This window comes from Gigantopelta aegis, chromosome 3 (genome assembly GCF_016097555.1).
Source record: "Gigantopelta aegis isolate Gae_Host chromosome 3, Gae_host_genome, whole genome shotgun sequence".
In the NCBI taxonomy this organism is placed as follows: domain Eukaryota; kingdom Metazoa; phylum Mollusca; class Gastropoda; order Neomphalida; family Peltospiridae; genus Gigantopelta; species Gigantopelta aegis.
The window spans coordinates 37,742,227-37,764,272 of NC_054701.1; the positions used below are offsets into that span (position 1 = coordinate 37,742,227).

A 22,046-nucleotide genomic window follows, 5' to 3' on the forward strand; every position below is an offset into this window, starting at 1 on the left:
ATCAGTTTGAATTGTGGGCTTAGTCACGCCTGCAATGTGCCATCAGCATGAATTGTGGGCTTAGTCATGCCTGCCATGTGCCATCAGCTTGAATTGTGGGCTTAGTCACGCCTGCCATGTGCCATCAGCTTGAATTGTGGGCTTAGTCACACCTGCCATGTGCCATCAGCTTGAATTGTGGGCTTAGTCATGCCTGCAATGTGCTATCAGCTTGAATTGTGGGCTTAGTCACACCTGCAATGTGCTATCAGCTTGAATTGTGGGCTTAGTCACACGTGCAATGTGCTATCAGCTTGAATTGTGGGCTTAGTCACGCCTGCCATGTGCTATCAGCTTGAATTGTGGGCTTAGTCATGCCTGCAATGTGCTATCAGCTTGAATTGTGGGCTTAGTCATGCCTGCCATGTGCTATCAGCCTGAATTGTGGGCTTAGTCATGCCTGCAATGTGCTATCAGCTTGAATTGTGGGCTTAGTCACACGTGCAATGTGCTATCAGCTTGAATTGTGGGCTTAGTCACACGTGCAATGTGCTATCAGCTTGAATTGTGGGCTTAGTCACGCCTGCCATGTGCTATCAGCTTGAATTGTGGGCTTAGTCATGCCTGCAATGTGCTATCAGCTTGAATTGTGGGCTTAGTCACGCCTGCAATGTGCTATCAGCTTGAATTGTGGGCTTAGTCACGCCTGCAATGTGCTATCAGCTTGAATTGTGGGCTTAGTCACGCCGGGAATGTGCTATCAGCTTGAATTGTGGGCTTAGTCACACCTGCAATGTGCTATCAGCTTGAATTGTGGGCTCAGTCATGCCGGCAATGTGCTATCAGCTTGAATTGTGGGCTTAGTCACACCTGCAATGTGCTATCAGCTTGAATTGTGGGCTCAGTCACGCCGGCAATGTGCTATCAGCTTGAATTGTGGGCTTAGTCACACCTGCAATGTGCTATCAGCTTGAACTGTGGGCTTAGTCACGCCGGCAATGTGCTATCAGCTTGAATTGTGGGCTTAGTCACACCTGCAATGTGCTATCAGCTTGAATTGTGGGCTTAGTCACGCCTGCCATGTGCTATCAGCTTGAATTGTGGGCTTAGTCACACCTGCAATGTGCTATCAGCTTGAACTGTGGGCTTAGTCATACTGCTTCTGAGTGTTTAGTGGTTACTTCTGACATTATTAGTGTCATGGTTAAGCCATTGGACATATGGCTGGTAGGTACTGGGTTCGCAGTCCAGTACCAGCTCCCATCCGGAGCAAGTTTTAATGACTCAATGGGTAGGTGCAAGACCACTCACTCTCATCTCTCTCATTAATAATTGACCCATTGTCTCAAAATGTTTATATAACTATAGTAAGATTGAATAGGTATGTAATAAAAGTATAAGTATGCCAGGTTGATGCTGTGACGTACACAGAGACTGCACCCATGGAAGAAGTGGAGATGGGTACATGATGATGTGGACAGTTTAAAAGTCAGAGGAAACAAGTTGAACTGGACTAAAATTATAGGAAATTGAACGGGCTGTTTTTTTATATGAAGATAATAAGAATAGAACAAGGGTGACAGATGAGAAAGATTAATGAAAGTGTAAGCCAGATGACAGGATTTGAACCACTGCTGTTAGCTTGACAGTCCAGCAGCTTAACCATGGGACAAATTACTTAATACATAATAGTGTGACACAACACTTAATGTAAACAAGCAAATTTCTCTATATACTGTAACCTAAGTGCATTTCATCTCGTTTACCATGAATCATATTCTAGTTCAATCAATCAGTACAAAGGTGCCAGAAAGCCATACTAGCACACGTCCCCTAGATGGTAATGTGCCCTTTTCATTGGTTAATTGGTCTCGTTGTTTGGAGGTAGACAGCATTGCTACTTGTTCATTATGCCATTCCATAATCAAAGGTAGTACATGACATCACGTAATAAGATAGCCATACATTCCTTTCCTTCTAGTGATGTAATATATATCAGCTGCGAGCAGGGTTGTGATGTCGCAGTACAAAAATAAAATTCAGTGAATTTTATAACAATAATTATAGTAAAATTTGATAATTAAAATTTGAAGTATGACTGAACTAGAAAATATTTGTGGCACTCGTCCTTTTGTAGATGCCCTCTCCCCCCGACACCTATCTCAAGAAAATCAATCCTTGGAGCTCACTATCAGAAGAGAGCGAGATGTCGCCCAGTGGTAAGGCGTTCGCTTGATGCACGGTCGGTTTGGGATCGATCCCCATCAGTGGGCCCATTGGGCTATTTCTCGCTCCAGCCAGTGCACCATGACTGGTGTAACAAAGGCAGTGGTATGTGCTATGTTGTCTATGGGATGGTGCATATAAAAGATCCTTGTTGCTAATCGAAAAGAGTAGCCCATTAAGTGGCGATAGTGGGTTTCCTCTCTCAATATCTGTGGTCCATAACCATATGTCCGACGACATACAACTGTAAATAAAATGTGTTGAGTGCATCATTAAAATAAAACATTTCCTTTCACTATCAGAAACCCATCTACAAAAGGACCTGTGCCACAAACTATTAGTCTGCATCATATAAAAACATGCAGATCACAGATAATCCATGAATATCAGTTAAGTGACATCATTTAACAAACATTCTGAAAGGACTGCTAAAGCAATGAGCCCAAAAAAATTTCATATCACCTGAGTGCAAGGGCCATAACTCTGTACAATAAAATTGGCAAATCACCATGAAAGTCAAACTTGATCTGTAATTACATGATAAAGCAGCTTAGTACTGTAGTACTGTGAGGCAATAATGAAAAAAGTGGAAAACTATGTTGGACAGACAGAAAGATGTATGGAGAGATGGAAAGACTGGGACAAAACCTACAGTCCCCTTCAGTTGCACCAATAGGACACTAAAATGCATTTGGCTACATTTTCAGGTAATATATACTCTTCAAAAAAAGTAGGGGAACTCTAATAAGAATTTACAATTGCCAAAATTGGGCAAACATTACAACCGGTAGTTCAGTATTACAGTAGGTTTTATGACCACCAAAGATCTTGAAGGATGATTGGAGTCAGAAGTGAAATTTGAAAGTCGACGTTTTTTTAATCAGTAAATCGCAAATTCAAACAATAAAAATGACTAAAAATAAAACATTAACAACTGTATGATCAACAGAATGAAAAAGATTGACAGAAATAATGTTCCATAGTGATTAATCAACCTTCCTGGAAATTGTCAAAATCAAGAATGACACCCCATACACGTGTACGGGGCAACTGTGTGATGCACGTGCAAACTCAAATGTGTTTCGGTGTGTTGATAAACAGACCTGAACATTCTATACTAGGATGTCTGTGGTCAAAACTTATGTTTGGTCTAATAGTTGATATTAACTTTAATATTTCAGGTTCCCCTACATTTTTTGAAAAGTATATGAAAGGCTCAATGAGTACCAGAATCAGTATTCAAAATAAAAATCTGGGATTATTGTTGCACATTATGTACTAGCATGCATGGTTCAGAGAAGGTGGTTTCAGGATGTGTTTCTTTGTCTGTTCCATGGCAACAGCGTACGTGTAAACTCGAGCATCAACAACAATGTCCGCACTAGCTGTGAACTCTGAAAGAAAATGAAAGGAATATCAGTGAAAACCTGGAGGATGGCTGTGTGTTCCAGTTTGGTCACATTCACGGTTCAGTAAGGTAAGCAATCTTGTACATTTATATATACAAAGAAGAGTGGTTTTATTTTTAGGACAGTTACTACTAGTGCAAACCATCTGTGTTTAAACTTGTGCAATTACTGTCTGTTCAAAACAGAAAAGAATTATGTAATATTGGTAAATATCTTTAAAATGTATTATGTTTACGTTCTCAACATATTTAATTGTCCATCCCCCAATTATGCACCACTTGTCAAATGTTAATGATTTGTGTATAAAATGTAATGCCTATGAGCCGGAAAGCTTAAAGCTAATAAACTATACTATACTATACTATGAAAGAACAAATTATGATGATGTATCTAGTTTAGTGATTTCCCTAGAAATTAGGCAAGGCATGGTAGACCAAACACTTTTGGGGCATTTTCACCATTTTTGGGGCACTTGTTTTTCATTAAAAATACAAAAAATAATAATTAAAATAAACATTAATGTAATTTATGTGCTTGCTTTAATAAATGAATGGCAAAAGATATAAAAGGCATATTTTATTAATTAATAATACCTTTTGGGTGTTTTATAAAGGCAATTTTAGAATTAATTACTGAAAAACGCTTGTTTAATCTCAGGGCAGCATCGTGCTGATTAAGGCAAGATGGTGCTAGACTAGTGAGGCATGATGCTGCACCATGCTAAAACAAGCTAGGGAAAACACTATAGTTTTACAAACTTTTGTTTTTCACTATCCTTCATTTCTAGTATCTGATACAGTCAGACCTCATACAATGACTATCATTATTATGTCAACACCATACAACAAGAGTTACAAAAAACAAAGACACACAACAAAAATGTCATGTCTTAAAATGGAATTAAACTTCTGAAACAATGTAAATTGAGAACAAATTTACAAAGGATCTCTAAAAAGGTATCTTTTTAAGAGCAAAACAGAATCAAAGAATGGAAGAATGATCAACAGATTAGAAAAAATGTCTTTAATTGCTAATAATGACCCAACCTGGTAAATACAGGTGGCTAGTTAACACCTTTGGTCCAACGTAGAACCAACTTTCTACTTCCTACACTACTGTAAGAGTTGTTTCGAGCATTTCCACATTCTCATAAATAACCAAACTATTAAACAAATTGATTTTTCTTTATTAAGCAGACCTATTCTTTCCTTTTTTGCAGCCATATAATTTACCACTTCAGGCTTTCTGCCAGTAAAATAATTTGAGGGTATGTAATAAAATCAAAACAGATCATAAGTGCCCTACTAAATGTTTTGAAATTGGACACTGCATTTTTATGTATGTTGAAAAATGTTATAAGTAGTCCTCTTACTATCATTCATCTCACAATTATCCATTAATTTCCAAGATTTTAGGGTATGTAATTTTACCCTGCATACCCTATGGCAAAAATCCAGAACTTACATCATCCCATATTTAGTAATATTTTATAAACTTAAATAACATTTTGAGTTGTAATATAGTTGGATGTCTTTTATATATGCAAAATCATGTCTTGCCCTTTTCTAATTCCTTGTTTAATTAACTAAAATGTACATAACTGGTTATTTGTAGTTTAAGAATTAAAAAGATTTTGTTATCATACATGTTTCAGTAGGGTAAGCAATCTTGTAAATATTTACCATTCAGTTTTTCTAGGAGATCATCAAGAGGCACTGTAAAAACTTCAATAAATTCTGTATAAAGACAAAAATGCACATTTGTCAAAAACATGTATATTTTACGTTTACAATGATTAAATGTGGTAAATTCGGCCCTATATATTATAAAAAAAGTGGGTTTTTATTTTATTTTAAGACAGGACATTAAAATAAAAATTGTTGGTAAATTAAAAAAATTGAGAGATGCACTGTACCGCGTATGTATGTCTATGAAAAGAGCTATCAATTTAGACATTTTGATATGGCATATTGCTTGTATAGAAAAACAAAGTACAAATGTTCAAAGAAAAAACACAGAAAATATTAATATACATGTATTTGAAAGATTCGTCAAGATAAAAAGCTTCTTTAATGTTTATAAGACAAGAAAATCACTTGGGTTAAACATGTATGAAAAGAAACTGAATATGTAAATGGTCTATGAGCATCATAATAGATGATGAACTTCACTATGAACAATTTCACTGACAAAACAAAAAAAACAAAATGTACTCACCAGATTCTTCTGTAGTCCCATGTTAGAAAAATGAAAAGTAGAGAAGAAAATAAGAAGTAATTTTTTTAAAACTGTATCTATTTTAATATAGATTATAATATTATACATATAAATTTATGATACATGTTGTCTCATGTTCAGAAATTAACCAGTCTTATCTAAATCACATTTATCATGAATGTGTAGATGTGATAACCTTAGTAACATATCTGGAACATATATATATATATATATATATATATATATATATATATATATATATATATATAAAATTATATGTAGAAAGTGTTGACAGAAGGTAGAACATGGTTTTGTATTAATCGAGTAAAAAAAATATTCTGGGCTTCAAACATGATGTGGATACTGGTACAGTTATTACATAATTGGTTGATAAAATAACACACTATATTATTACCAAAGAAAGGAAATTATGACATATCAAATGTTATGGTATGTACTGTCCTGTCTGTGGGTAAGTGCATAAACGTGTATATAAAAGACACAATGCTGTTAATAGAAACAGTTTAAAATGTTTAACATCCAACAGATCAGGATTGATATATCAATATAATCTAGTGGTGTTGTTAAACGAAAACAAATTTTACCAGTTATAGGCACTGTTTAACAAGACTGCATATACCACAGTGTTTGACATACCAGTCGTGGGGCACTAGCTGGGGAGGGACATTAAGGATCAAGTGAATAATCCTCCAGTTTACAGCACTTCAAATGAGCACTCTACCTCAAGCCACTTACTAGCGTTTAGTGAATCAATGAGCATAAATTTAGTTCTTAAACATTCAAAGTGATTTAGCTAATTTTTCAAATTAAGAGTTAAGCTGGTTTACCTGAATAACTTGACATCAGATCAGACAAAAGACTCACCTGGCTTTGGTTGAGGATTCTTGTTTTCAAGAAGATCGCCATCAATCTAAAAAAACAAAAAACCCCACATAATTGTATTGGGTGGCCCCTACTGAATATGGAATTTGTTTTTAAATATGAGGACTGTAACTTTGATATTTTACACCCATTACTATATGGATATTTGCCACCTTCAATGAAAAGTTTAGGTTGATATGTCAAATATTGTTAAAATAACAACAGATTCTAAATTGTATGTCAAAAAAACAAAGTGACACCCGACAGGAGGGCAATGAGTGTTGCAATTGTTTTACTTACAATTCTGAATCCGTTGCTATTTTTACTGTTACCTAAGGTGGCAATCATCCATATAGTAATGGGTGTGAAATAGCCCAGTTACAGTCCCCATACTATATTTTTACAATTCCATATTCTTGTTGTTTTGTTTTATTAATCCCACTGCCCCCTTTCCTTTCTCTCCTTTGAATTCCATCCGATTACTTCCCAATCTGGCAACAACTCCTATCTTTCAACTTCTTTTGCTGTCCACCTCCACATCCCAGTACTTGTCTCTCCAACCACAATTCCATATTCAGTAGGGTTATCGTTTTAGTGGACCATTTGATACATTTAACATACTAAATATATAACAAATCCCGCTAAATACCAAAAACTATCTATCCAATGTTCTCCTGGGTTTCCTCAAAGTAAACAAATCACAAGACATTCAACCAGCTAATTTCAAGGTTAATGAATTTCTAAACGAACAGCTACATGTATACTTAAACTGTTCTTACCTCAACTGTAACCAAGCTGACAGTTGAATTACTGATTCCTGCATCCAAAGATATTGCTGAAAATAAATGGAAATTTATAACAGAAACTAAATCATGATATCTCCAACCCATAAAAGCTATTCAGAAATAAACTTGAAATAATGTAGCAAATGATAGTAAAATTATTGGATGATAAACAATAATAATTTTTTTGATCATACACTCAAAATCTACTTAATTAAATAATTTGTTATTTAATTATAAATACACAGTATTAAGGATTTACCAAGAATTTACAACACAACACATAATAAAAAATATATGGCTCTTTAAAAATTCAACATGGTGGGACCAACCATGAGGAAATAAAAGCAAGGGCCTTACAGGTGAAGACAGATCAAATTGACTTCACTTACTTTTGCAACCAATTTTTATTAACCTCACTAAGTACAATTTTCAACTGGTCACACCACCAGATTTCCATATACAATTATATCTATGTATAATTTGGGTGGGACGTAGCCCAGTGGTAAAGCATTAACTTGATGTGTGGTCAGTCTAGGATTGATCCCTGTCGGTAGACCATTGGGCTATTTCTCGTTCCAGCCAGTGCTCCACAACTGGTGTAACAAAGGATGTGGTACGTACTATCCTGTCTGTGGGATAGTGTATATAAAATATCCCTTGCTGCTAATCAAAAAGAGTAGCCCATAAAGTGGCGACAGTGGGTTTCCTGTCTCAATATCTGTGTGGTCCATAACCATATGTCTGACGCCATATAACCATAAAAAAAAATGTGTTGAGTGTGTCGTTAAATAAAACATTTCCTTCCTTCCTATGTATAATTTTATAAGCATGTAACTGAAGATGCTAAAAAAAGAAAGAAAAAAAGTACCGGTGAATGCTTTTGGCAGAAAACAAAGTTGTGAGTCTACATGTATGTTTTATAATCCAGACTGGTAGTTACCAACCTGGTGACAAGTGTTTAGGTTTGCCAAAATAACCGGTTTCTTCTTTAAGTTCTCTCACAGCACATTCCTCCAAACTTTCTCCAGCATCTACTAGACCTAACAAAAACAAACTGGATTACATCAGTACTGAATTTCTATCTCAGGAATAACACTGATTACAAACAGTAAGTACAGACATTTAAAATATTTATCTCTTCTTCTCTTTTTTTTTGTGCATTGTAAAATAATCAGGCCAAACTATAAATGTGTATTTTATGTATATATTTATTTGTTTATGTCTATGATGTCGTGACAATACCATGAGGTCATGCTGTTTATAAACATAAACATTATCTGATTGTTGTTGGTTTTAGTACAATGTAGAAAACAACCAGGACACCAAGACTGTATTAATGATGTAAAACATCAAAGATAATCCATGTTGCTGTAATAATACATTTTAGAATGGAGAATACTTTTAAGCATTACATAACATCATGCCTAACTTATAAATATGTTGAATGACAATCATGTCTTGTGGTCTTATATGCTAAAAAATAATAAGAAGAGGAATAAACAGATTTAATAATTACATATTATTGAATGAAACAGATTTAATGACATTTTCCAGTGATATATTTTCATATATCAGTATAGCAGAAATAGACATTTAGCTGACACAGAAAAAGAGTAAGAGAACAGAGAGAGGAGAGGAGAGGAGAGGAGAGGAGAGGAGAGAGAGAGAGAGAGGAGAGAGAGAGAGAGAGAGAGAGAGAGAGAGAGAGAGAGAGAGAGAGAGAGAGAGAGAGAGAGAGAGAGAGAGAGAGAGAGAGAGAGGAGAGGGAGAGAGAGAGAGACACACACACAGACAGACAGGAAACCTGTTGCCACCACACCAGCTACCCCTTTAAAAAAAAAAAAGCAACAGTATATCTTTTATATACACTTTCCCATAGACAGGACAATACAAAACATAGCTTTTGAAGAACCAGTCATGGGACACTAGTTAGGTTGGGGGGGGGGGGGAGAACAATGGGTCTGCTGTACTGAAGAGTTTGATCCTATAACCAAAACACCTCAGGTGAACACTCCACCACTGAGCTGCATCCTCTCCATGACTATAACTGTGAGTTATCGGGTGGGATTTAGCTCAGTCGGTCGAGCGCTTGCCTAACGTGTTTGCGTTATAGGATCAATCCATTTCGGTGGAGTTTTTTCTCATTCCAACCAGTGCATCACAACTGATCAAAGATCGTGGTATGTGCTTTCCTGTCTGTGGGCAAGTGCATAGAAAAGATCATTTGCTACTAATGGAAAAATGTTTTATAACCGATAATTAATTAATCAATGTGCTCTAGTGGTGTCATTAAACAAAACAAAATTAAAATTTTAACTTTAACTTTATAACTGCGTGTTACAACTATCTGGTGTACAGCAGTGAGACAAATTCACCTGCTGGAAATTCAATGGTGTATTTCTTAAGTGGAGGTCTGTACTGCTTCACTAGCACCACACAGTCATACTTCAGCAGACGTTTCACAATTCCAAGTATAACCACCGCTGTAATTAAAAATATCAAAATTTCAAATAACAATAATCAAAACTGGGCCAATGCTTATAAAATGTTCATGTTCAGTATAGTGATATCCCTAGAAATTTGGCAAGCAATTGTTGGTTAAAACACTTTTGGGGCATTTCCCCCATTTTTTCATTAATGGTAAAAAAAAAAATTGAAATAAAAATAAATGTAATTAATGTGCGTGTTTTAATAAATGAATGGCAGAATATATAACAGGCATATTTTATTAATTAATAATACATTTTTGAGTGTTTTATAAAGTCAATTTTATAATTAATTATTGAAAAAGGCTTGTTTAATCTCAGGGCAGCATGGCGCTAATTAAGGCAAGATGGTGCTAGACTATCGAGACATGCTAAAGCAAGCTAGCAGACCTGTCAACCCTCCCAATTTACACAGGAGTCTCCCAGAATCTGGACCTTTCTCATGATCTCCCGAGCAAAGCAATAAATATCCCAAGAAATCAAAAAAAATTAAAACATTTTTTTACACCATGGGTGAAATACATTTAAAGGAAAATAATTCTCAACTGAAAATCATAAAAATGTGCTAAAATTACCATTTACGAATGGGGAATTGTGGGAAAAAACCACATGATCAATTATTTAGCCTCCAATTTAGAGGCCATTAGAAGTGTGCAAGTGGCACCAAAACGATCTCTGAAATGTGCTAAATGTGCAACAAAGGCCTATAGTGATGAGCACAAGGGTTAACCACTCGGCTGACTGTGTCTTACTCTCTATTAGAATGTGAAATTATAATATTTGTTCAATAAACCAAATCTCCTGCTTTTTTTTTTATCAAATCTTCTTCTTTTTCAATACAAATCTCCTGCTTTTTCTTGAATAAAGGTTGACAGATCTGAGCTAGGGAAAACTATCAGTATTAGTATTATTACCAGTATTCTAATGAACACAAAAACTGTCTCTGCCATTCACAAAATCTTGTAGATAAACATAAACCATAAACAGTTATAGTCAAACTGTACTGCATATCATTCTGTCAGTTTAACTTACCATCAGCACTACCTTCTTGTCCAGTTGTTCGGAACACAGCCTCCCACTGACTAAAACGAGAAAACATTGCCAAATGTAGTGTGAAGCAAAAAAAAAACCATAAATATATATAAAGTAACAAAATGCATTTCATAGGAAAAATATTCAAGTATATTGATTTTTACTAGATGCACCCAAGAAAGGACAAGGAATACAGGAATACATCTACTTGGTGTGAACAACAACTCATGGACTGTTTGTTTCACTTACACCATTATAAATGTTTATCCACTTCTTTTTTTTAATGGGGGCAGGATGTGAAATTTTATTTTTTAACATTTTCAGGACATTGGAAATACTGCACTTTGAGCATACATGTTTAAATGATAAAATTTACCAAGAAATAAAAACATGGTTTGGTGTTTATCCTTGAGATGGGGTGGAACATAGCTCTGTGGTAAAGTGCTTTCTTGATGTGTGGTTGGTCTGGGATCAATCCCTGATGAGCGATTTCTCGTTCCAGCCAGTGCACCACGACTGGTATATCAAAGGCAGTGGTATGTGTTAAACCTGTCTGTGGGATGATGCATATAAAAGATCCCTTGATACTAATAGAAAAATGTAGCGGATTTCCTAAGACTAGAGTTTATTTTATAATGGCTTTTTTTTTCTTTATTTTTTTAATGTAAAACATTTAATTTCTATCGATATAAAACAATATATATTAGCAGATGAAAACATATCTTGTTGTGTTGGTGCTTTTTTGTTTGCTTTTTTACTTAAAATCCCCCAGCTTCTGCTTGCTTAATCAGTAAATAAATATACGTTGTGTAATTATTGCACCTATTCATCGGTTATATTTTTAACATGCTCAAATGTACTTCATGATTTATAATATAAAATTAAAGACAGTTGCCAGATAACAGTATTATACATAAAATGATGATGTAAAATATAAATAGCAGCTTTCATGAACATACCACTTGGATCCATTAGGATCTTTGTATGTGATCTCATTCAGTGATATCCATTTGCCTCTTGATAATTCCTAGAAAATAATTTAAATATATATATCTGCATATAGGTTATATTTTGGTATATATTATGAGCAAGGTTAAAAAAAACTTCTTTTTTTTTAACCACATCTAAAATTAATGTCTATTATTATCAACCCATGTTCTTCATTTTAACTTAATAACATTAACTTTATAAATAGTCTACAAAAACCAAGTTATTCAACAAATATTTAAAATCTGCTCGGGGTACAAGAGCATACAGATGGTATAAAAATCCATAAACCCTTTGTGATGCTTCTACAACAAATTTATCTTGCCGATATGAAAGCAATAATGATTAACAATAACAAATTAATGCCAAAATTTTGAACTGGAATTTTTTCAGCATTCTTAAAATGGAAACATAATGTACCCAGTTATGGTTATTGTAAGGAGATGTAAAGTGACGTCATTGGAATACTGACGTCATTCAAATTCAATATTAGCTATATAATTACAACAGTCCGATGTTACAGGTGGGGTATAAGAGATTTGACTCTGCCCACACAGGGTATAAGGGTTTTGTCCAAGGCTAAATAACCAATGAAATTTGAGTATTTTATATGAAGGCAAGATAAACATATTAGCACAGGGTTGGAACCAATGGCAGATGTAGGATTTTTTATGAAGGGGGTGCAATGTTTAACAAGAGTAACGGTGAGATCAAGATGAAAAACCATAGATATTAATGAATATGTTACAGGTATGATTTATTTGTATCACAGTGACCTAGTAATTGTATGCGACACACCACCATCCCAAGTTGTTCCTACATGTGAGGTTTGATGGTCCTGCATGCATCTGTATGCACCGGCCTCGGTGACGTCATGGTAGGCCATCGGTCTACAAGCTGGTAGGTACTGGGTTCGGATCCCAGTCGAGGCATGGAATTTTTAATCCAGATACCGACTCCAAACCCTGAGTGAATGCTCCGCAAGGCGCAAGGTAGGTGTAAACCACTTGCACTGACCAGTGATCCATAACTGGTTCAACAAAGGCCATGGTTTGTGCTATCCTGCCTGTGGGAAGCGCAAATAAAAGATCCCTTGCTGCTAATCGGAAGAGTAGCCCATAGTGGCGACAGCGGGTTTCCTCTCAAAATCTGTGTGGTCCTTAACCATATGTCTGACACCATATAACCGTAAATAAAATGTGTTGAGTGCGTCGTTAAATAAAACATTCCTTTCCTTTTTTGCATTTGTATGCAAGATATGATCCAAACAAAGATTTACTGTAATGTGCAGTAGACAGTGAAAAGTAGGTCACAGTGACCTAGTAATAGCACACTAGGTGCAAGATATGGTCCAGACCAGAAAAAGTTAACAGACAGACATAGACGTCATACCATAATAGTATTATACGATCCATCATAGACGGGCATATGAAAACGGCACCTAACATTCCAAATATACACTAACATCCATTACATATGGTAATACCCCTCAAAAACACCAAGCCGACATTGCTTTTACAGTACTTTTCCTGAGGTGCCTGCATCATTGGATCAAATCACCTCAGTGCTTTGATTGGGTGTTTTTTTTTGTCCCAACCCGTGCACCATTATTGGCATTTCAAAAGCCATGGTATATGCTGTCCTGTCTATGGGAAAGTGCACATAAAAGATCCTTTGCTGCTACAGGAAAAAAAGTTCCTCTACGACTTTTTATGTCACAATTGACCAAATGTTTGACATCCAATAGCTGATGATTAATAAATCAATGTGCTCTACTAATGACATTAAACAAAACAAACTAACTTTTAAAAAAAAATTCTATTAAATTAAAAAAGGTGTTCCAATGTCTATTTTGGGAAGCTACTACGTACACCATACAGATTACAGTATACTGAGCCAGAAAATATTTATTTTGAGACTATAATACAGAACCGATGAATTGGCATGTACCTTAACTTTATAATGAATAAGGGTAAAATTCATATAAAAACATATTAAGTTTTATAAAACAAAAGTTCAATGTAAATAAAAAAGTTTTTTTTACAAATTACCATCAAATTGCATAGGTTAAAAAAAAAAAATCTGATACAGGTATTAAATTTACTGATGGAACAACCAAGGTAAGGAACACGCAGTTCTGGTTTTAGTCTCTTTGTAGACAATGCAAGTGAAGCTGCAAACCTTGGCTGTTCTAACATTTTGTTGTCACCCCAATATTAAAAATTAGATATTTAAATGTTATTCGAGTTGGTATTAGTTTAAACCATAATAATATATTTTAATATGAATTTCATCTTTATTCATAATGGAGTTACATGCAAATTCATAACGTTCCTTTTTTTATGCAAACGGACAGTTAATAAGTATATGATGTGCACACGGTTATTATTCAACAAAGAATATTCTAGCTTTGATTGTGGCGGTGCAGATTTTCATGTTAATTTTCAACCATGTTATTTGCAAAATTCAAGTCACTGTAACAAAGTTCAGGGCTTCTAGATTATAGTAGACCCACTCCTATGGCTAGTGATATTCAATGTTGGGCTAGTAAATAATTACTATTGCCATGCCCGACTGCTAGCAGATTTATTTTTTAGGTCAAATGTTGCAGTTAAATAATTTGTAAATATAAATATCCTAACCCTACCCCATTGTTAGTGTTTTTATATTCTATCTCCCTCTTTAGGTGATACATCTGGTTATTACTATTATTTAGTAAAATTGTATTAAACTTAAAGTAAAGTAGGGCTGGTGAATTTTTAATCGTGGCTAGTACATTTTTTAAATCATTGATCCCATGGCAAGTGGATTAAAAAAAAGCTAGAAGACTTATAAGTTTGTTTAGGTATACACATACAACTGTATGAATTACCCTTTGAGAGATGTATTCCGACTTGCTGGAATCAGGTGTTATCTCTGATGACATGTTGACAGTCTCACTGAAACAAATTTTACAAAATAACAGATTATGTTTATTCTTATAAAAATAATCCTAAATCACCCAGCGGCGGATCCATAAAATCTGTTTTGGGGGGGGGGGGGGGGGGGGGGGGGACGACATGTGGCTGAAGTCCACAAACATTCCCTCAAGGGATTTCTCATATTCTTAGATGTAAAAAATACAAAAATTAAATTAAATTATAACTGTCACAAAATGTAAGGGTGGGGGGGGGGGGGGGGGGGGCTAGGCCCCTAGTGCTCCCCTTAGATCCACCAATGTCACCATTAATATTATTTTATATTGTACTAGTCTGGAAATGGTTATAGTAATTACAATATTTTAATGCTATACATGTACAAGTCTTTCTGGCAACAGGCACCCTAAATTAAAAAGAAAAAGAAAACAATTGAGGCTGGCGCCATTTTTATAGGTGGGGTCTGGTTTCCAGAAACAAACAATATTTGATTAAAAATATAAGTACATAGAAAATCTTCATCACATATACACTGTATCCATTAAAATGGCAGTCAGTTCTTTCCAAATCAAATAATGGTCAGGGCTAGTAACTCTGGCACTTGCCAAATTCGCGAATTTTAGTTTAGTTTGGCAAAATAATTTTATGTAATAACTGACAATTTCTGCAATTTTTGAAGTTTAATAGACAATTTGGCAAATTGTTTTGCTCACCCAGAGCTAGCCCTGATAGCAATAATAATTATATGTTCACTTGTTGGTAATCATTATTAGATTTTATAATAATTGAATAATGTCAATTTATAAATAGTAATAAATTAAATTATTTGGATGTAATTTAACATAAACTATTTACATTTTACAAGAAAGCTGAATAAATAGTTTTGGTTATTATATACAAACTTATCTGATCCTGTCCTTTTAACTTAACAAACTACAGTTAAATTATAACATACTATAATATACTATTAAATTATAGTCTAGTAACTTACTAAAAACATTTCATCATCATAAAACAAACCTAAGGCTATTCTGCCTTTCGAGAGCTAGGATGACATTTGAATAGTTATAATCATGATTATTATATACACAAATAACTGTCTAGCTCGCAAAAACCAAAGTACTTGGGCAACATAAAACAGTTTAAGCACCATCTGTTGATACCCACGAGTAATAAAACGTATTGTGTTTATAACTAGCTTGAGTACTCTGCCGTTCAAGAGCTAGATGGACATTTGGATGGTTATGATCGCTCTCTGCTGCCAGAGATAACTGTATAGCAAAAGATTCCCGCTCTAATACAACAAAAATCATGTTTTACGCTAAATACCTTTACATTGATAATTTTTTACAGTTCGCTGATAACAAATATTTCACATAGTAACCTCAGACAGCACCCACTTTCAATTATGTTCCTGTTAAATACATAGGAAAATTATCAATGTAAAGGTATTTAGCATAAAACAAAGGATTTTTGTTGTATTAGAGCTGGAATCTTTGCCTACCGTGTGATAGGCAGCCATTCCATGTTTTTGCTATACAGTTATCTCTGGTGGCAGAGTGATCATAACAGGGTTGAAAATTAGCAGTTGCCCGGTCGCATGTGGCAACCTTTATTGACGAAGGGTGACTAAGAATTTTACAAAGGTAGTCCATTGGGCGACCATCGATTTTAAGGTCTGGCGAGTATGGTACTGGTTAAAAACAAAACGCACTGCGTCTGTGCTGGCGCGAACTACAGCAGCAGAAAACATAGAAGATGCTCTATATTTTGACAGCCAGGGTTTGACAGCCAGATCTTTCTAAAAATACAACTCAAAATGTATTGCAGACACTGCATGTATTTTTAAAATCTGGAAGTCGTCGGTTTATTGCAATGGACTGGATACACTATAATTATCTAGTAGACCTACTTTTTGACAATTGTTATTCAATGTTAAGGTAAAAATGAACCATATTTAATTACCTTATTTCAAAAACTATCTTGTAGTTTTAACTCACACTAACTTGAGTGCATGCAGGCATATCAAAATAACAATGAAATAACAACAGTATTACATGATCTGAGCTGTATCTCTGCACAATGCAGAGTCAAATGGGCATTTGGCAAAATAGTGGATGATTCAATGGATCTCTATCTAGTGTCTCGTCTATAGGACAATCACTCCCGAGAAAATCCTTCACTGGAGATTCCACAACTCTTACATCGCCACAAAGTTTATTTCATCCATCTTGTATGACCAGAGTACTGCCACTCCCAGACTAGTTTACTGAAGCACGCACAGTTCTACCTTTAGTCTTTTTTCCCCCATGCATTATCTTTTACTTCAGAGACTGTCTCTGTCAAGTTGCATACCTTGACTATTCTAGCATTTTGTTTTCACCCCTGTATTAAAAATGAGATTTAATTTGTACAATGTAATGGTAATTTGTAAAGAAACATTTTTATTTATACTGGATTTCTTTTTCAAAAAATTTATTTGAATTGGTATGGGTTTAAAACTTAATAACATGCTTTTATATGAATTTTAACTTTATTCATTGTGAAGTTATATGCCACTTCATTGGTTTCCTTTTGAAGCAAATATACAGTGAGCACATGGTTATTATTCAACAAAGAACATTCTAGTTTGGGTTTTGGCTGTGCAATTAAATTTCAGTGTGATAATTAGAGGATTAGTTGAATTTAAGAAGGGCCAGTACGATTTTTCTTCAACTGGCAACCATTGTTTCCATGTTAATTTTCAACCGTCATAACTGTCCAAATGTCAGTCTATAGTCTTTCCCACAGGGAAGGCTTTTTTATACTATGGAATTTACTACCAGTTATTTATTTTTGAGTCAACGTTCTATGCACTAAACTGATCTCTAAGCCGTATTATCTGTTTTTGGGGAGCAGGACATAGCCCAGTGGTAAAGCTCTAGCTCGATGCGCGGTTGGTCTGGGATTGATCCCAGTTGGTGGGCCCACTGGTCTATTTCTTGTTCCAGCCAGTACACTATGACTGTTAAATCAAAGGCTGTGTTATGTGCTATTCTGTCTGTAGGATGGGTGCATAAAAGATCCCTTACTACTAATAGAAAAAAGTAGCGGTTTTCATCTCTAAGACTACATGTATATGTCAAAATTACCAAATGTTTGACAGTCAACAGCCGATGATTAATTCATCAATGTGCTCTAGTGGTGTCATTTTTTAAAACTATTTTTTAAATTTAATTATTTGTTAATTTTTGCTTTTCACTGACTGATTTAACGTCTTAACCACTTTTTGTTTTATTTTGTTTTGCACGCATGTTTCTAATAGCAAATATTTTCTCCTTTTGCATATCAAGCTTATTTTGCCGCATGGCATTTAACCTATACCGGAGTCTTTTGCAATTCACACACCTCAAAATCTGCCTTGATTTTAGCGGTGACTTAGGAAGAAGGGGTTGTGTGGGTGTGACTACCATCGGCATTTATTGCTTCACTGAAACACATCTGGAAAACTTGTCTGGAATCAAACAAAATGGTTCTTCACAAATTGACTTGAAGGCTTTAAGTTCATTTGGAGCAGATGGGTTTTTAAATCTGTCGAGAGACTGACGCACAATTCTTTTAATTCCTGAATCAAGGTGACGTAAAATTGTTACACTGTGAGCTTCGTGTGAAGGAAGATATGTTAAGAGTTCCGCTTTTGTTTTGGCATGGCTACGATCACCTCTGGTGACGTAAAGGAAAAGAATGTGTCCATTCAAAAATTCTGATGAAGTAGGCAGAGTGGAGTAGTTGTCCAAAAGATGCTGCTTCAAGACACCTGTTTTGACTTGAGCAGCAAATCTACGTGGTTCAATTGCTCGTCCTGTTCATAACATTACTAAATACGAGTATAGTATCATTGCTCTGAATTGGCACATTTCTTGTGGAATAAGCTTTCAGGGAGTGAAGGTGGAGTCTTCTGGTACAGCTGCAAACGGCCGTCACTTATAATCATAGTGTGTATTCCTACATACTAGCTCGAGTCACCCCCAGCCCTCCCCTTATTGATATTAATATGTAGGGACCAACCTCGGTGGTGTTGTGGTTAAGCCATAGGACAAAAGGCTGGTAGGTACAGGGCGAGTTTTAACGACTCAGTGGGTAAGAGTAAGACTACTACACCTTCTTCTCAATAACTACTAACAACTAACCCACTGTCCTGGACAGACAACCCAGACATAGGCATACAGGCTCCTATTTTTGTAAGGGAGGGGGTGGGGGGGGGGGGGCAAGCTGGCTTAAATTACCCAAATTAAACAAAAAAGCTCAAATCTGGATAACAACATCGATATTTGCATTACTGCAAACTAATTACTACTTTTTTTTACATGGATTACAACTAATTTTGAGGGTAGAATGATGGAAATTAATGGTAAAAGGTCTCAGGGTTGCATATTTTGCCCGAATATCTGTATAATTTTTGCCCAAATTTGAGGTTCCCACCCCCACCCCCCGTCTAGTACTTATGCTTATGAGCCCAGATACCTGAGGTGTGTGCCCAGGAGAGCGTGCTTGAACCTTAATTGGATATAAGCACGAAAATAAGTTGAAATGAAATCAAATATGTAGAGGAATACATGTCAATATCAATGAATATGGGGAGGGCAGGAGGTGACTCAGTTACACATATACTAGGGTACCACGATATTGCTTAACTATTTGGAAGAAATAAAGAAATGCACTAACATATATGAAGGTGAATATACTTGGGTTGCAATTTCTGCTGTATCTGCATCATGTCCATGCCATTGTGTTGACAAATAAATGCAGTTCTAACATCAAATCAGTTGATGGAAGTACACCATAGCACTGGCTTCCATTCAAGGGAGGTTACCACGATATTGCAGTAAATCGCAAACGTTACAATACGGTGGACTGCACGAGAACGAAGAAAAGTCAACTTAAAATGCTTCGTTTTTCAATTGTAGTAACATATTTACATTTTCCAATGGAAAAGTCGGTAATAATAATTATTATTCTTCTGCAAGAAAGTGTGGGCATTTTTTAAAAATTGGTCATCATATTACTATAATTAGTAAGATTCAACAGTTATATAATCAATATTTATCGAATAAAAACAAGAATAGAACATATTAAAAGTTATGTGTTTTGTTTAAATTGCCAATAAATATAGGTATGACCATTAAATGTTTCCATACTTTTCTAGAGGCCACGCATTCTAAATATAGTAACACTGTAACCCTGTATAGACTCCTTTTGATTGTCAACAACCAGATGACAGTCTGATAGCTGTCAGAGCAGAATTGTATGCGTGTATGTTAGGTACTGGGGCTATTTATAAGCATGGGGGTGTCAGTAAAATCAATCTGTTATTTTATGACCAAACATTAAAATTATGAATACTTACCAAAAAATTTGACATTTCTTCAAATTTGTTAATGGGCAAAACATTTCTAACAATAAACGTGCCACCAGGGGGCATTGCGCGTGCTAAACCCAGGGCTTCTAGAATTTTTTTTAAAACCACTAGCCATAGGATCAGTGATTAACAAATTTACTAGCCATGATTATATATTCACTAGCCCTACTTTAATAGCCCAACATTGAATAGCACTAGCCATGGGAGTGGGGCTACCATAATCTTGAAGCTATGTAAACCGCAAAAATATAAATGCCGCGATATCGTGAGCAAGGAGTATACATACAATAGCTCTCGAACGACAGAATACTCAGGCTAGTTCATAACTTGTTAACCTTTACCTTTAGTGACATCTGTTACCTAGTTTACCATTGTATAAATATAACAACTGTACATAAATGAGCAGGTTGTTTAGCAGCAATTTACGGTGTAATAAAATTGAAAATGAACCCACATGAAACGTAAACAGAAACCACGTGAAGATGCAGCACCACCTATTTATAAATATATTTTTAGAGTTATCTCCACTTACCACTTTCTTTTTTAACAAACGATCAATTCATTTAGTCCAATTATGCCGTCGATCTGATTGAAATTAGTTTTACTAGTCTACCAGTTATTAACCAGTGGAGCTAATTTTAATCAGATTGATTTCTCCCCAGGTCCTAAAGGAATCCAAACTCCTTCGTCTTCCACAATCATATTTTTAACTGACACTCAGCAGCCTACCTTATTAATGTTAATTGACCGCACAGTATTATTTAAATAATGAATCTCTGTTCTCAGAAAACCCCCCACAATTGTTAAAGGGACATTCCTGAGTTTGCTGCATTGTAAGATGTTTCCGACTAATAAAACATTTCTACGATTAAACTTACATATTAAATATAAATTGTTTAGAATGTCAGTGTCTGTATATTAAATGTTTTTCTGGTCGTCTTAATAAGAACCCAGACTGGATTTTGTCTTCAAATATATTTGAGGAAATAAAATGAAATTTAACCTAGTACAAATATTAGAACGTTCAGAAACACATTTAATATACAGCCAGTAACATTGTATGCAGAAAAATATATCTGATATGTAATTACAATTGTTAAAAAGTCTCTATTAGTCGATAACATCTTAAAAATTGCAGATGAATATCCCTTTAATCAAAAAAGTAAACTGGTTTTCAGTTTGGCACCTTCCCCACTTATTTACTTGGACCCATTCGATGAAACGATCTTAGCGCTAAGATCACCTTAAATGCATCTATATATCTAATGCACTTAAGGCAATGTTAACTTAAAGGGACAGACCCCAGTTTTTAAACACTAAGGCATAACTTTAACCTAAACTCTAGTTTCAACCCGTAAAGATGGACACTAAGTTTGGTTAATGTACAAAGCTGTAACAAATTTGGATACAACAGAGTAAAACAAGAGTCTGTGACGTTGAAATACTCTTAAAAATAAACTAAAACGCGACCCCATAACTGTTACTTCTCAAACGCATATGCGTTTTTAAAAATATAAAAAATACATTTTGTGGTATTAGAAACACCAGGATAACCAAAAACACTTGGGTTGTACGGAAATGGATAATCTAAACAATAAAATATAAGTAATGTTTGATTTCAGTGATCATAAACGGCTCTAATAGTGAAAAATATGCCTTAGTGTTTAAAAACGAGGGTACATCCCTTTAACACGGGGAACAGAAGTATGCATTACTGTAATCACATCTAT

General features: G+C 35.1%; 1 protein-coding gene across 1 annotated transcript; it reads right to left on the bottom strand.

The window, feature by feature from the left end:
• Positions 1 to 3,275: 3,275 nt before the first annotated feature.
• LOC121390067 (ADP-sugar pyrophosphatase-like) lies at positions 3,276 to 20,797 on the bottom strand. Its single transcript, XM_041521782.1, has 11 exons — positions 20,771 to 20,797; positions 14,876 to 14,942; positions 11,976 to 12,043; positions 11,017 to 11,066; positions 9,874 to 9,981; positions 8,443 to 8,538; positions 7,493 to 7,548; positions 6,717 to 6,762; positions 5,832 to 5,840; positions 5,297 to 5,350; positions 3,276 to 3,599 (listed from the first exon to the last, which is right to left on the bottom strand). The coding sequence occupies exons 2-11, from the start codon at positions 14,927 to 14,929 to the stop codon at positions 3,484 to 3,486; spliced, it is 657 nt and encodes a 218-aa protein (XP_041377716.1). The 5' UTR covers positions 14,930 to 14,942; positions 20,771 to 20,797; the 3' UTR covers positions 3,276 to 3,483.
• Between the last annotated feature and the right edge of the window lie 1,249 nt (positions 20,798 to 22,046).

Coding starts and splice junctions, on each gene's coding strand:
- LOC121390067 (XM_041521782.1), bottom strand. CDS start 14,929: ATGTCATCAGAGATAACACCTGATTCCAGCAAGTCGGAATACATCTCT. Junction 12,044..14,875: donor CGGAATACATCTCTCAAAGG/GTAATTCATACA, acceptor ATTATTTTCTAG/GAATTATCAAGAGGCAAATG. Junction 9,982..11,016: donor ACAAGAAGGTAGTGCTGATG/GTAAGTTAAACT, acceptor TTTTAATTACAG/CGGTGGTTATACTTGGAATT.